The 16,839-nt window shown below is 36.9% G+C and overlaps 1 protein-coding gene across 12 annotated transcripts in view; it reads left to right on the forward strand.

The window, feature by feature from the left end:
• Positions 1 to 16,839, forward strand: part of LDB3 (LIM domain binding 3) — a 124,735-nt gene that overhangs the window by 82,945 nt on the left and 24,951 nt on the right. For 9 of the 12 annotated variants that reach the window (XM_061449496.1, XM_061449515.1, XM_061449487.1 and 6 more), the window contains 3 exons: positions 6,779 to 6,814; positions 13,328 to 13,489; positions 15,099 to 15,206. In XM_061449496.1, the coding sequence (XP_061305480.1) occupies positions 6,779 to 6,814; positions 13,328 to 13,489; positions 15,099 to 15,206 (306 nt within the window). The remainder of the gene's footprint in view (positions 1 to 6,778; positions 6,815 to 13,327; positions 13,490 to 15,098; positions 15,207 to 16,839) is intronic. The other 3 variants (XM_061449535.1, XM_061449541.1, XM_061449522.1) reach the window with 2 other exon arrangements.

Consider the following 16,839-nt stretch of genomic DNA (forward strand, 5'->3'; position numbering starts at 1 on the left):
ATGGTGCTTAGCGTGCCACAACAATACTGAGTGCATGCAGTGTGTGCTGATGGGATGTGGCTAGAGTGTGACTTCAGGAAAGAACTTGACCTCTCTTCCTTTCTTGCATGATAAAAATACAAAAGGAGAAAGGTTCTGTGGTGGCTTCTTCCCTTGCTTCCCTCTTGTCACGCCTGCCTGCATGGGAAGGAGGGCGAGTTTTTGCTATGTAACAAATGCAGAGGTCACTTTCTCTTCATTTCAGTTTTGCTCTCATTATGCACAACTATGTGGAGTGTATCTTCAGGATCAAGGAACACGTATTTTAGGGACTACTTTATCGCTTATGGGAAGTCCAACTCTTGCTGCCTGAAGCCTTCTTCAGGGGCAGAAGAAGTGATGCCATTTTTTCACTTGTGCACTTGGGTTCCCCAGGGACTGGGTTGATTTTGTAGCTTCTTTAGCAGTGTCACAGTTCAGTGACCAGGGCTGTCATTCCACATATGAGAAAATAGATGAATACTTGCACAAAGTTTGGCTTGCAAAGTTAAAAAGCTAGAATTTTGGTATGGTATGTTTCTTCAATCAGCCTTTGACCAACAGCTTTCTGAAATATACACAAAATTTAATTGACTAAACTTTGCTCTCAGGCACAATAACATTCATTGTTCTACTGCTGCTTATCAAAGCCATCTGCCACCACCAAGATAAGCTGAGGCACCTTGATCCCCTTCCTCTGTTCGCCATAATTTCCAATGATGAGCATTGCTGACTTGCCCAATTGCCAAAAACTCCCTATCTATATGCTAATAAGATCTCCAAAATCCTTTTGAAAGAGATACCTTATTTTTCCACAGCAGCCCCTGAAATAATGCAGACTTCTATAGGTAGCTTTCTCACTTAAGGAACGTAGCTGCAGTAAATAATAATAAGCACATCAGTTCACTATATTCTGTTCTTCACTTACTTTTTAGCACCCAAAGAGTGAGAAAAACATAGTAATAGTGAAACAACTCAATTGTGTCTGTGGAATTCTGAGTGAAACCAGAAGGGAAAACTGATCAACTACAATGCCTTTCTTCCCCAAAATACTCCTTGAAGTCCTGTTTGGAAAAATAATTTTGAGATCATAAATTGCTTGTTTTCAAGCCAGTTCTCTGTAGAACCAACTGATCAAAGATGGTGACCATAAGACACAGTGTATCCACTCAAATGAGCTCTCTTAAAATTAGAGTGAGGCCTCCAAACGAAATCAGCAAATACCATGAAGGTTTTCTCAAAATAGTTTATAGAGAAAGTAGTGCATAAGCTAACAGAGCTTGTTAAAGCTCAAGATTCAATTGGGTGGGCAGGGGGGAGGAGGATGGGTTGAGGGTACTGACCTATATTTAACGTTTTGTCTTTACCATCTCAGTTTTCTGCATGTTTCTGTCTGCCACTGAGCTTTTGCATGGGCAAAAATTAACTTCACTTTTATTCGTATTGTGCAACCTTTAAGATTCTGATATGTATCCTTCCACTAATGTAGATGGCTAACTAAGATACCAGTGTATAATGCCACCTTTCTTTCTGACTACTCCCTTGCACTGCCTTCAGTCTAACAAGGAAATAGCAGTTCTCGCATGTAGCAGGCTTTTCAGCAGGCGTGTGTAACCCAGAGGTACTCAGCTGTGGTCTGTGGATCATCAGACGGGCTCACAGAGCTTTGTTTAGGGTGAGCTGGGGAACTGGCAAATAGCATAGCTCTGGCACAGCTTCCTTTTGCTCTGCTTCTAAATTGCATTAATGTCAGTAAAATTACCCTAAATACTAATAGCTTCCTAATAGTTCATTTCCACCTATCCATTTGTTGTAGCTGAACCAGGATGTTATATGATAACAAATGAGAGAGGGAAGGTAAGAACATACTTAAGAGAATTTCAGAAATGAAATGTAGTTCATGTTCTGAAGGAATGACAACTGCTCTAATTCGTATCACTTACTTGGTTCAGGAACTGAATAGAAAATACATGTTACTGTATTTCAGATGCAGCTTCAAACTTAGGATAATACCGTGTAGAGAAAGTATGAATTTTCTTATTGATGTGCACAGATTAAAAAGTAGCTCTAAGAACTACCAGCTGAAATTGAGGTCGATGGGCTCTTGTTCTTCTCTCAGCTTCCCTAGAGAGAAGTGAAGTCCTGATGAGAAAGAACACTTCAGTGAAAGGGGAATAACTTCCTTGTGTACAGTGCCTACATGCGTTGTGCATTGTTTTGTCTATATTGGTCACAAATACAAATGGAAAGCCCTGATCCTGCATTCAGGTGCCTGGTGGCAGATACCTTTTCTTTTACAGTGAGGTTATCAAAAGTTAGAGGGAATCATTCGGATAAGTCAAATTGCACATTTAATGCCAAGATAGGGAATAATTATCTGAAACATATCCCAGCTCAATTGCTCCACCTTTTGCAGTCTTTGATCTTATCGAAGTGATGGGTTTACCAATAAGATAAATTGGAGAACATATACTTGCATGCCAAACATCACTGTGTAAATCTTGGAGAAGTAAACTTTCTCCGACACTGATGCTGCTGTATTTCCAGGTGCATTTATGCGTTTATTATTAAACTGTTAAATAAAACAGCATACCAGTAGATACCACTAAAATGCTTCCAGAGGAGGCATTTGCTTTGATTTTAGTGAGATGCTTAGATTGACTTCAATACTACTTGTAGAAAGTAAGCTGCTGGTTGTTTTTTCTTCCCCTGAATATATGATGATGCTTTTCCTATTCTGTGGCACTGTCTGCACAAACCAGGCTGCCTTCTGGGAGAAATGTATTTTCCTATTTTGGATGGAGGCATACTAGTAGGATATATTGCAATTGTTTTGGCGTGGGCTGCTCACATTCTTAACTACAGTGGCTGAAAAAGAGAGACTAGCTCTTCTACCCCTCTTTTCTGATCCCAAGCTAAAGTTTTAGCTAAACCAGCATGATAGTTGTCTTTTGTCCTCTCCAGTTAACTGCCTGTGATATCCTTGTATGTCTTGTGGTGTCTTTGTTAAGATAGCAAAAATATAGCTTAGAGGGAGGAAAGCAAAAGACAAACAGTCTTAATAGTTTTATATTCATCTGACCATGGAAAAATTCTCGGCTGCAAGCACAGAAAGGTAGAAATGGCCTCACTGGATCAGAACAGCAGTTAATCTAGCTCGGTGTCCAACTTCCAACAGTGTCAGTATCTTGTGCCTTTGAGACAAAAATGTTTGGAAGGCAATTATGAAATGGCCTTCACATAACTTTACACCCAGCCACCCTGTAAGAATTCTTTTTATAGTATTTTGTGACTTCTACTTCTCAAAGTGAAATTTTATTTGTAGGCAAACATGTTTATATAAATATAAGTACCTGTTAGGATGAAAGATGTTGTAATGAGGACAAGTCCTGCAAATCTACAATATACTACTAGAAAACCAGATTTTTAAAAATTTTTTAAATTTCAGTAGATAGAGGCATTAGTAATCTCTAAGTCTTAATAACTATTTCTTCTTTGAAAAAAAGCAAGTATGTATTGGTAAGGTTCTATAGAATACTATTGGATGATCTATACAAGAAAATAATGATAAACCAAACAGTAATATTTATTTAAAAATCCATAATCACTTAGTAAAAAGGGTGAGCTGATAATTTAAATACTTGGCTGCGATTCAGGAGTTACTTCAGTTCTTTGCCCTGCTATGGACCTTCTCTTTGACCATGAGCAATTCTAGTAAGTTTCAGTGCCTCATTTGTACACTGAGAAAAAGAAATTCTCTCTCCATGAGAATATGGCAGAACAAGTCAACTACAGTGTTCAGTTAACTTCAGTACTGAAAGAGAAGAGTTGAAGGATCATATGATCTCCCGGGATGCCTAATATTCCTTATGTCATCAGGTCTTCATTACAGCTTAAGTGATGTCTGTCTTCAGCATTTCAATGGATCAGAGAGTAGCTATTCAAGAGAGAGAAAGTCTAGGTCTGTCATCCTCTAAGGAGAGGGTAGATGGAAGGTGCACAAGCTCCACCAAGTTTCTTTAGGCTCTCTCTAGGATCCTCACACACAAAAGCCTGGCTTGCAAATAAATTTTACATTTTGTTACTCAAACTCTTAACAATTCTTTGTTATTTCATTAACTCTGTCTTTTTAAGACCCTATCATGTAGCATATTTTTATGAGAAGGAAATGTTTAATTATTATATACTGTCATTTAATAATAATATACTGTGTAATTGGGAAGACAGTATATTGCATAAATAAAACTTGTTTAAGATAGATGTCCAATATTTAATAAGATCTGTGGGAGCTGCACTGTTCTTGGAAGTCATTGACTAAGGCCCTTCTACCAAAAGCCATTCCAGGTGGGGTCTAAAAGGGCTGTAGACAAAAATTAAATGAATAAAAACATTGCATCTCTCCCAGGTAGTTCAAAGCTGCTATCCACTACTGTCAGTTCTCTAAGCAGTCTGTGTAGCCAGAGATTCAAACCACTCACAGTATTTTGAGCCGAATTCTTTCATGTTGTGAAGGTATCAGCTTCACTGAGCCTTCCCCCAGGGGTGTATTTTACTCAAAAGTAAGATGAATTCTGCGTTTAGTTTTAGCAAAAAAACCCCCAACATTTGATAGTAAAGGCTGGAAATTCAGCAGTCTGTTCCACAAAATACAGGTGTTGCCAACAAGAGACTCATCTGATCATGAGCCTTTCTCACTGTTAGCCAAATGGGAATTAACTCCTGTTGACTGGGAAGAGGAGTAGTTTGTGGAAGCAAAACCATGAAGAAATACTGTGTACCTTTGAACCCAGCTTTCCATTTTACTCTCCGCTTTTCTTTTGCTTTATTCTGTGGAAGTATGTTTACTATACTTCTCTCCCTCTTTTTAACCACCACAATTCCCCCCTGCCATTGTCATTCAGTGTTATCCTATGCTTGTACTCCCAGAGAAAAGTTTTTTGTGAAATTCTGACTTCAAAGTCAAGTGACCTTTTCTTTTGCATTCTTCAGTATAGCCACAGCTAGTGGGGCGGAAATGTTTGGATCAGATTAATAGTAATGCTGTTACTAATTAATAGTAACACTGCATCTGCCTGACCCTCAATTGCCTGCCTCTTGGTCTTGACTGTAATTTCTCATAGCATATTTAGTAATGCTGGAATTAAACAAGGCTTCATTCTTTTTCAGGCTGTGACGGTGTTTTAACACTGTTGCATGATTATGGCGCTTGGTGCACTAACACTTCCTCCTCACACCTGCACAGTTTCTAATCCATCCTCCTCTGCTTTGTTTCACCCTGGCTTTCCTGTACCTGGTGTTCAAGTGAACTCGTGGCTTGGTTACCTTAAAGATGGTGTTTGGTTTCTCATTGCTTTAGAGTGGTGCACCAATTGATCTTCTTGGCGTATTTACTTTCAGGATAGGTTCTTCCATTCTGACCATAATAACATTCTTAGTCAGCCACATCTGAGGGTTATTACAAATCTGCTTCTGTGATTGAAACTCTGGCTTTAAGTCATATGTTTTAGGGGTTACATTTGAGTTAGGGGTTTTAAAAATTAGTAGAGAACACCTATGCCCAAACCTTTGCTGATAAAAACTAGACTGTTTTTTTATAACTTTATGGGAGCTAAGCCAAGGCAATAGTATGTGACTGTACCTAAATATGTACATGTCCATACATAAACATAGAAATGTGTTATATATTACTAATAATGTGGAAAATATTAAGAATAGCTTTCCAAAGTTAATGTAAGACAATAATTTGAGCCCAACAAATCCGTATAAATAAATGCATGTCCTAATTTACCCAACTGAACCTTCCTTCTGAAAAGCCTTTTGAAAAATAGGGATACATTTGCTTTGTATTTTGTGATCCTAGATCCCAGTTTCAAATGTTCGTATTTCACATATTTCAACTTTAAACATCCTGAAATTCCAGCACAATCTTTTAAATGGGAAAGGATGCAACCACCCACTAAATTGCTAAATATTGAAACCATCTCAATTACTAAACTGGATTTCACATTCATAAAGACTAAAATCCTTTAGCCTTAGACTCCTATGTCTTAACTTCTTACAGATACACAATTGTTTGCACTTAAACTGGTTAGTTATTTTTGTAAGCTTGTATGTGTGTTTACAGAACAAGAACCTAATTATCACTGAAACTGGGGCTGACTTACTCTTCACCTCAATGAAGGAATCATTTCACTTGTTTCTAATCTGACTTAGATTGAGAAAACTAGTACTTAATTGGGTAAGGTGGAGAATGTTTAAGTGATGCCAAACATATATAATGCCTCTTGTATGAGCCTTTGCTAACCATTTAACTGCTTATCACTTCAAAATGATAAGCCCAAATCTGATTATTTTTACCACTTGCAGTGGGCGTCAAACTACATTCTGCTGAAATATTCTTGACATTTTCTTTTAAGGAGGAACTTACTAAAGTCACAGCTATGCCTGAAATTATATACATACACACATAAAATGTCTAATTTGTAACTGTTAATTTTCCTTCCTTTTACTTTAATACTGAAACAAAGTTGTTTGCAACTGAGAAGCAGCATACAGTAAACTTGCATACTTGGTGGGTTTCACTTGGAGAGCTGAAGAGGTTTCTTATGAGCAACCACTCTAGGATGCTTTTTGCAACCAAACATTTCTCCTCAACCCATCTTCTTTCTCCCCAGGTTTTGTTTTTATTGGTGGTTTGGTTTTTTTGCCACCACTGGCAATAGCATTTACTTTATTCATACTGTATCCCCTCCTTTCACAGAGACAAGGAAAATGTTGCTGCAGCATCAGAAAACAGGTAACTTTTGATATGTGTGTTTAGCTTACCTGCTATTTGGAGTTTACCTCTGCTTTCTAAATAATGTTCTTACCTCAAAAACATGGAGTTTGTACACTGTTTGAGCAGATGATGGATATCGAGGTTTCAACTAAGTGTGTTTGTTAGGCATTTTTTTCCTACAAAAAGCTCTGTGAGATGGAGCAGGTGGGGATCATGTTTCTCAGAACTTACAAACCTAAAAAAAATAAGAAGCTTTTATCAAATGTTCTTGAAATATTGTCAGTTTGTGATGGAGTTTTAAGAAGAATTTTCATTTTAAACTTTGTCTAGATTGTTCAAGGTGTTTTTTAAAACATAAATAAGATTATCCTTTTGGTATATTAAGAACATTTATATATCAGATTCTTGCATATCTGGATTGATCCTCAGTGGCTCATGGGGTTCAAAACATAATATCTCTCTAAGTAAGTTCTTCCATTTCAAAGTTGCTTTCTCCCAAAGAATATCAGCACATTTTGCAGTTACATATAGAAATGTATTTATTTTTATTAGTTCATATACTAAAACACACAAGTACTGAAACACAGATACTTTCTGAGTGATCTAACCAATTGCTTAATGGAGCAAAGAAGTGCCTCTTTCTAGTTTGTCATGGAAAGAATTTTATAGCATCTTTCCTGCCTTGTTTATTCTCACCTTTTTATTTTGGGTTTTTTTGTAAGACAACTCAGATTTGAACAAAGATTGCATACAGTTAAATCCAAGTGCAAGTGTTAACATTACTTATGACAAGCAATGGCAACTGGCACTTGGAACAGTAGGGAAAATTTAGTTTTATTTTTAAATTATGTCGAAAGAATGAAATAAACCCCTTGATTCCTGCATAACACCTGAATATAAATTAAATTGAAAAACAACTAACATGTTGTTAGTTCAATTCCATCAGCAATTTTATTTGTGCAAAATCACCTACAGGACTATGCAGCTGCTTAACTAAAATATTATTTTCTTTTTCTTCATCAGGAACAATTTCTGATGTATGACTGATGTTCACGTCATACTACAATGTCTTAATCTAGCGTGGTTTGTCATGCCATAGCTTTTCTCCACCACAATTATCATCATAGCTCTGCTATGCATTTTATTTTGATATTCCTACCAATACGGTTTCCAGATTTTACACGAGGTACTTTTTGGTTCTTAAAGCCTTTCATAGAATCATCATAAAATGGTTTGGGTTGGAAGGAACCTTAAATATCACCGAGTTCCAACCCCCCTGCCATGGGCCAGGACACCTTGCACTAGACCAGGTTGCTCAAAGCCCCATCCAACCTGGACTTGTGGCTGCCCCATCTTTGGCAGTGTTCAACTTCTCTGGGCAACCTGTGCCAGCACCTCACCACCCCTCAGAGTGAAGAACTTCTTCCTAATATCTAATCTAAACCTCCCCTCCTTCAGTTTAAAGTCATTCCTCGTTGTCCTGTCACTACAGGCTCTTGTAATAAGTCTTTCTCCAGCTTTTTTCTAGGCTCCCTTTAGGTACTGGAAGCTGTTCTAAGGTCTCCCTGGAGCCTTCTCTTCCCCAGGCTGAACAAGCCCAACTTTCTCAGCCTGTCTTCAGAGAAGTGCTCCAGCCCTCTGAGCATCTCCATAGCCTTCCTCTGGACTTGCTCCAACATGCCTATGTCCTTCTTATGTTGGGGGCCCCAACTGTCAACATTTGTCATGACTTTGTCATGATGATCTCCTATGGTAATAAGGAATTTTGGGGATACAAAAAGAGGATATTGGATATTTAAGATATAAATCTTCTTCCAGGAAACAGAAAACTGAGAAATAGAGTCTTCATTATTAAACCTAGACTTAACTTTTCAATTATGAGGTTCAGCACTTTTGTTTTTATTTGTTTTTCTGAAGGCTTTGCTCCATATAAATAACTGCTGTTTCAAAGAGCCAGACATTAGCATTCTAAAATGATGCTGTATTTGGTATGGTAGACAGTAAGCATGTGTATCTCTGAAAAATAAAAATAATCAAACAAACCTTTCTCTATTAAATCACCAGTCTCTTCTGTGGCTGGAATTCTGTCTCTCCCTCAAATACCTGCTATTACCTAAGAAATACTTCATTTACAAATCCCCTTGTAATCTTTGTTACTCAGGCCTACAGGTACTGCACATGCGCCACAGTATGTGACCTCAAGTATTTGGCATCCTCCTAAATCATGCACCATGGATGCCAAAACTGACAATGCTAAGCCAGTGGCCTCCAAGGGGTCTGTGAGGCTTGGAGCGGGTACAAGCCAGAGGGAGGTCAGTTTCACTGCTACTGGCCAGAAAGTCCCTCTTACTTCATCCAGTCATCAAAGGTACACTGTGATGTGTAACTGCATAACTGACCTGGTTTGGAGCTTTGGAGTGGTTTGGTAATAACAGCCTCTAACTCCTTCAGATGGAAGTGTCCATTGCCTAAAAGGCAGATGATGAAGTTCTACAAATTCCGTCAACTTCTAGTTCATGTGGGCTTTAAGTGGCACTGCTAAAGATTGCACCTACCATATAGAGACAACAGTCATTAAGCACCTTCTGCAGAGAAATAGCAGCTGATGAAGTTTATTGTATTTCTACAGACATCCCTGTACTCATACGCAAAGGTCTTCCATGCTATGTCTTTCTCTAAACACAGTTTATTCTACAAATGCCACAATAAGCAATAATTTTTGCCTATTCATTTTTATTTTTGCTCACTATATTTTGAATTCTTTACAAGAGATCTGTTGGAGTATTCAAAATAACTTTATGAATTACATAAAGGAGACAAGGTACTGCTTTAATAATCCACTTGATCGTTACTTGCACAGAAAGTCTCAGAATTTAAGACTTTATTGAAGGGAAGAAGTTAATCTGCACTCATTTTTTTAAAAACGCTTGAGTGCATTTGTTGCTGTGGTTTCTCATTATGATTGTTAACCGTTATTATTCACTTAACCGCTACTGATCTGTGTTCCTTTTCTTGAGTGAAAATCAGCTGAGGAGAGAGATGTTTGTTTTCATCCACCTAACTTACTCACATTGTGCACTTTATGTTTATCTGTTACCACAAATATGGAGATGTTTGAGAAGATCCATTTCCTTTTGCTTTCCTTAAAATACAAAAACCTATAAAGATTGAAAGTGTACAGAATAATTAAGAAAAAGACACAAACTTCTGTAACATATGTAAAAATGAGGCTATTACAATAAATGAACTATTTTATAAAATAGCATTTACATTTATCAGTTCCTAAATCCTTCTGCACGTGAAGGGCTAAAAAAACCCCAGACTGAAAATCTAAAATGGGGGCAAGCTAAGGGAATAAAAAGTTATGTTATTTTCTTTGAACACCTAAATAAAATTATTTAAAATATATAGTGGTTAAACTAAAACCAGTCAAGTTAGTCTCAGTCTTTCTATAAAATTGAGTAGAGAACTAGTTACTAACTGCAAATAATTTCTATAACCAGATCACTCTGATTTTTATGGTTACAACTACTTCATTTATACTTATTGCAATTCCTTGCTCTGTTAATGAATATATTATACCCCACAGGAAGGTGATCAATAAAAGAACCATCACAAACAGCATGCAAGATAAAATCTGTTGTATTTCCTTTAAATTTTATAAGGTATTCCAGTATTAGTTGCATTTATTTCATCTATATGTGTTTGTCTAGTTCAAATCTGTTTCACACAGGTTCATGTCCACGTACTGTATAGTGTGTGTTTTGCTTAACATTTTGGAGATGGTTACAATGATTAAGTAACTTTACTGTTTTCTTCTGTTCAAGGTATGAAGTCTTTATTCTTTTGAAATCTGTAGCAAATTCCCTTTTACTTCAGTGAAAATAAACACAAAATATGTGAACTCCTACTTTATATTTGTTCTTAGGACATATATTAAGGTCCTTTTTAATGTGCAGTATAGTTTCAGTTGTTTCCTGTTTGTCAAATCAAAGATATGTAAGTACTAAATTCTAACTCAACACCCTTTTAATGTATTAAAACTTGGTCACAGGCTTGCCTGTGATCCATAGCTGTGATGTATAATATACAGCTATGCTGCTATGTAGTCTATGCAATTGATACTGTATTAGCTAAGCAGAAGAATTTGCATCATAATGCTGGTGCATCAAGGTGGAAGAACTGATCTGAATTTCAGATGCATATCATGATGGGCAAACTTTTGCAAAACTGTTGCAAAACTTTTGGTGTAATGATTTGAAAAGCAGAATTGGGAACAGGATGTGTATTTATAGGAGCTCACTTGTTATGTATATAATAGAAGATGAAACTCATAAGGAAGAAAATAACTTCTGCTTTTGTCACAAGTTGCATTCAGCTTTGAAATTGGTAGGCATAACAACCATGCTTCCATTTCAGCTAATCAAACTGTAAAATACTCAGTTGAAATAAGACTATCATTTAGACTATTAAACCGTACAAGAAAGTGGAGGAAAGGAGAACAGGAGAAATGGGACAGTCCCGTGAAGAACAAGGGTGTCACAAATTCTGAATTACCAAGCAGTCATTCTAGGTCCTGAGGAATATAACTTCTTGAATCCATGCTTCTGAGAGAAGCCAAAGAAAACATTAGATAGAATGGCTGAAAGACAGAGGAAGTACTTGCACAATGACAAATTCACATAGGAAAAAAGCTGAGAGGAAAAATGTTTGAGAGGTAGGGTTTGGCTGAAAACCAGTCGTGGAACTCTAAGCTTTCTTCTGTTATTTGATACTGTGCTCAGAAAGGACTATTTTGGGTATTCTTTGTACACAGCACAAGAGAATTGCTGAATTTCATCACCATCAATGATCACAAAGGAGTCACTTGTAAGAACTCGGAGATGTGGCAATATACTTACAAGTCTGAGCAAAAGAAGTAAAAATACATCCATTATGTTCTTATACCACAGCTTGTGGACAAGACAACTATGTTATGTACAGTAATGCCCTGGTTATAGGGGGAAAAAAAAAGATTGTGATAACTACTGCGGAAGATTACAGCACAATAATATGGCATCAAGAAAAACATCCCTTGTGCCTGGGGGGCACATGCTTACATTGCCTCTGAGGTCTGTGCCCCCAAATAGTATGCAATAATCTGGAAAATCAAATTGCAATTAGCTATTTTTCTGCGGCTTATTTGTTCTATGGATAATAATTTAAAAAATCCACAGTAAAAGCTGCCTAAACGTAAAATAAAGCTTTTGTCTTTTGTTTCTTTTTTTTATCTTTCCCATTCCCCTTTTAATTTTAAATGACCTAGTGATTTTTACTAGGTATATTGGCAAGTGAAAAATGAAGGCACATATTATTGTTCTTTTGTTGATATTAATTTTATTGAAATGGTCAGCAAAGAACTTGATTCTTGTAAGTCCACTTAATGGTTTTTATTTTTATTTTTTTAATTTGATGTAAGAGCTAGTGGAAGACAGTAAACTGAATCTCCCAAAAGATTGGTTCATTTCTTAGTAGTGGATGGCTTTGACTAAACTATCTTGCAAAACTCTAATGGATAACTTTGCCCCCTTTGTCTGTCTGTAAGAGATGATTAATACTTTCTAATTTGAGTGAGGCTCTAAGGCTGAAATATGTCAATAAGCACTGGGTGCTCTGATAGCAGGTGACGAAAGACACTGGTAGTTCAGTAGGTTACTAGAATAACCACAGAATTTTTATTATTAATTTCAATTAATCTATTTTGCAATCAAATAGAGGGAAATAATTAGACATCAGTATTTCTCTACTCCATGTTATCTGTGCCACAATAACACAGGAGCACCACAAGGATAAAACTCATGCTCATCACCCAAGTGATTTTAAAACTGGTGTAGTAAAATATTATTCCACATCTTACATTTGCATAGTCTTCTGTGTATAAAAAAGCATCTTATTGTTTGATGGGTTGTCCAGTGTAATGTAAGGTGAATCTAGGTCAGAGGTTGACTAAAGACTAAACATCTTCCTGCTACCTTTATTGCACAAAGCTGACTGAACCCAACACAAGACTGTGCTGACTGGATTCCTAGACTACCAGAACTTGCAGGAAACATGCTGATATAAGACTGTGATAATACCCTTTAAATTGCTTTTCTTCACCTAATTAAAAAGTTTACTCCTAACATAAGCTTCAGCTCCAGGAGTAAATACTGGATGAAGTTTACCTGAGCTCAGAATTTGTGACAGGCTCTTTGCAACCATTTAAGTATGCATGCCATGTTTCCTGCCACTGGCTTCAGCAGAAGCAGGACTTAAGTACTGAGTAACACCTGGGATAAATTTCAGTCCAGCAGCACCAAAACTGCATTAGTCTTAACTGCACATCTGAGAAGGCCTAACAGATGTCTTATTTTTTTCTTTTTTTGCATAGTTGTGCTTTCCCCTCAGTAACACAGCCTGCTACTATGTTTGCAGGTTCAAACATAGTAGCTCTACATTTAAATATGCACCTTTTAAGATGCTTCTTGTTTTATTTAATTTAACTCTAATTAGTACCCCTGTTGAGCATGCTCCGGTGTCTACCAGTTCCGCCTCTGCTCCTGCACCACATGCTTCAGCCCATCAGCCTGCTGCTGCTGCTCAAAATACAGCCTGTCTGATGCCACCAGCAGCCACCTCAGTAGTGCAAGAGTCTTTCTCATCCTCCTTCCAAAGGTAATGCTTCATTGCTTTGTCCTTTTGCAAATACATCCCTGTATGGCTCTGGAAATGGTGCATACACATTCTTAACTTAAGAATGTAGTATGTAAAAGCTATAATCTATTTTGTGTGCTTTTATATATTTTAGTGTGTTTTCTTATTTTGAAGCACGTTGTTCATTTTACAGAAACTTTGCAAAATAAAACTTCCCTAAAAATGTAGCTTTAAGTCTGCAATACAGCTTACATTCTCAGAAAGCAAGGCAAGGGTTAAAGCTAGAACTGTTTTTTCACCACTTGTAATAAAATTAAAACAGTTCCTCATAATAGTTACAGTGAATGAGGGTTCTTTTAATAGTGTTTCTGCAGTATGGCATGAAAAGCAAAATTAGAAAATGTTATTTACTCCTGGGATTCAGCTTACCATATCATAGCAGAAGTCAGTAAAACACGGTGGATAATGAGCAATACGTCAGTAAAGCCACACACTTGATGTTTGACTTGCTCTGTAAGGTATTAAGTAATTTGTTAGATTTCTCTGTTCTCTTTTCTCTAATGAGATGTAGCCCAAGAGCTAAAGTGAGTTCCAAAGAGGTGTGTATTCAGAACACTTATAGTGCGGGTGTTAGAGTTGTATATTAAAAGCTGTCAAGGCAGTCTGTGCAGAAATGCATGGGGTTTATACTGCTGTCACTTGCGTTACAGTAATTTTGGAGATAGTAAGAGTGAATTCCCCCTCCCCCCCCTTTATTTTTCCGCATGAACATTCCCAAAAGATGTCACATGCTTTAAAAATCCAAGGAAAAACACAAGTAGAATTGTAAACTACTTTAAATAATTGAGATGTGAGGTGCAGTCTGTCATAGCTTCAATTTGTGTGAATGGGATTGGAAATGTTCTCTCAGCTCTAGTTCTTGTTTAATGTTTCCAGTTGACTGAAATTATTTACGTATACAAACTAGTTTCTCACTTTAGTCAGTTTTACCAAACTGTGACCTACCAGACTCCAGTGTTTTTATTTCAGTGCAAGAAAAGCAATCATCCAGCCAGCAAACGAGGTTTGAATAAGGTATTATTCTGTACTTTAGACTGCACTGTAAGGCACTTTTATGTGAACTAATGATATGGTTTAAATAATTTTTAGCCCTCAGTTGAAACTGTAACATGAAGAAAATGGATTGTCTAATATGCTCTTCAAAAGTAAATGCCTAAACTAATCATGCTGATGACTTGGTGTTTTAAATAGGAGAATTGTTTGTCTACTACTACTTTCATGTTAAAAAGTCTAGCTTAAATTCAGGCTCAAACATCTTCAGATCTTGCAGATCAAAACATGTATCATTGACAGAAGTTGTGTCCTGAAGTACTGTCTTTCTGAGTAATCAATAGACTCTGGTTTTAAGATTTTTACATGACATGCATTTTGTCTTGTGCTCTGTAGGAATGTGCTTGATTGTGCTATTCTGTAAGTCTGCGGATGTATGCTACAGAAAACCTGTTCCTGGTAACTATGCAGCAGTCCTCCTGTATCTGAACTCCAACAAAGCTTCATTCTGATGTCACTGTCTTTGCCCCTCTGAAATTATTTTGTACATACTTTCATGCTTTTACTGTGTCTTCTGCAGAGTGCCTGTAGCTCCCAGCTCTCTCTCACAGCCTAAGCCTTATCACGGGTCCAAGAACATGTCAGTAGCAGCTTCCACTGTTTCATCTGCTATCTCATCTCAGGCTAGGTATATCTGTAAAGCTCTCTTCTTTTAATTTGTTTTTATTCTGTATTACTCTCTGTGATTTAAGGTTTTCACCTTCTTAAGAGACTGGCTTTGGCAGGGACCGCTGAAAAGCATGACATGTTTAAAGGAACAGCCTTCTTGCTTATCTTTCACATTAAAACTGAGCTAGGAAACACCTAAGCTCTAGATTTAAGATATGTGACCAAAATAGCCTTTTGGAACAAAGGTGTTTAATTTGGTTGGTTTATGCTGGTTTTGCCATTCTAAGATGAAAATATTTGTCTAGTGACACTGGTGAGAATGACAGACTTTTTTTTTTTTTTCTTGGTGAAAACAGGGTCCCAGGAATCACAGACCTTCTTTTATTATGCTTTTCATCATGACTTAACGAAAGACCACTGATAGGGAAAGGTAGCATCTATTACTAGAAAGAGAATGCTGCTGTACTGCTTCACTGCTTCGCCTTTTCACTGCTTTCATTAACACTTTGTCAAGACTAATAGAGGAGAAACCAGTACATTTTAAGATTCATTATTTGAACACAATCTTCAGAAATAATGAAAAGCTGAATCAGCAATACATTTGAGATTATAATTATCCAGGTCTCTCTTATCTTGATATGAAAAGGAGTCATAGAATGGTTTGGGTTGGAAGGGACCTTAAAAATCACCTGGTTCGAAGTCCTCTGCCATGGACAGGGACACCTTCCAAAGCTATACATCAAGAAGTATAATGATCTTTCTCAAGAGTGAAGAAGGATCTTTCTCAGTGAAGAAATTTATCCTAAAATGCAATCAAAACCTCCCCTGGTGCAACTTAATACTGTTTTTGCTTGTCCTATGGCTTGTTACTTGGGAGAGTACTCACTGATTTTCAGAAGTAATTTTTACATTGCTTTTTATTCAGTACGTGTAGTATGATTAAATTCGTAAGTATCACCAGTACTAGTTCATCCACCATTTGTTTTAGTAACAAATCTCTTTTCAGCTAGTTGTTGCAGGAGACCATTAAAAGTCTCTTATAACCAGGGAAAATCCCTTGCTGCCTAAGCAAAGGTAACTGTGAATATCTGAGCTACAGAAAATACTGTTTTAGGGTTTCTCTCAATTGAGTACTGCAGTGTATCCATCAGTCAGAAGATGAAATTAGATTGAAGCCTTGGTGACTACTCTGGCTGGCGAGAAGACATCTTCATATTTTATTAGTCTGTATATTAGGACCCATATACCTCTCTTGCTATTAGAGGTATATTTTCACTTACGTGCATAAGAGATTGCCTTGGTATTTTACTGCCTTCAGTGAGAATTATATGTAGTAGCTAATAATAGCACTCTGAAGCCTGCACGTAGTAGTAGTTCTGCATGTAATACTTTTTATTTCTGCAGTATATGCATATTTCATTGAGATTAGCATTGCTGTCACACAGGATCTTAGTTTTTCTCCTTCAAGAAAAACGATCAGAAAATATAAGACTTCCTTTTAAAGAACAATTTTTTTGAGGAATGCAGAAAGATAAAATCACAGATGCATTGCATCTATCAGTTTTAGGACTCCATTGGTAAAAGCTTAATCAGATTTATTTTATTGCACATCCATGATTAGAAAGGCTTGAGTAAAAAACATTCTTCTACTC

This window comes from Pezoporus flaviventris, unplaced genomic scaffold, assembly GCF_033815535.1.
Source record: "Pezoporus flaviventris isolate CSIRO_AGI_PZ_B2104156 unplaced genomic scaffold, CSIRO_AGI_Pfla_v1 ptg000001l, whole genome shotgun sequence".
NCBI lineage: Eukaryota > Metazoa > Chordata > Aves > Psittaciformes > Psittacidae > Pezoporus > Pezoporus flaviventris.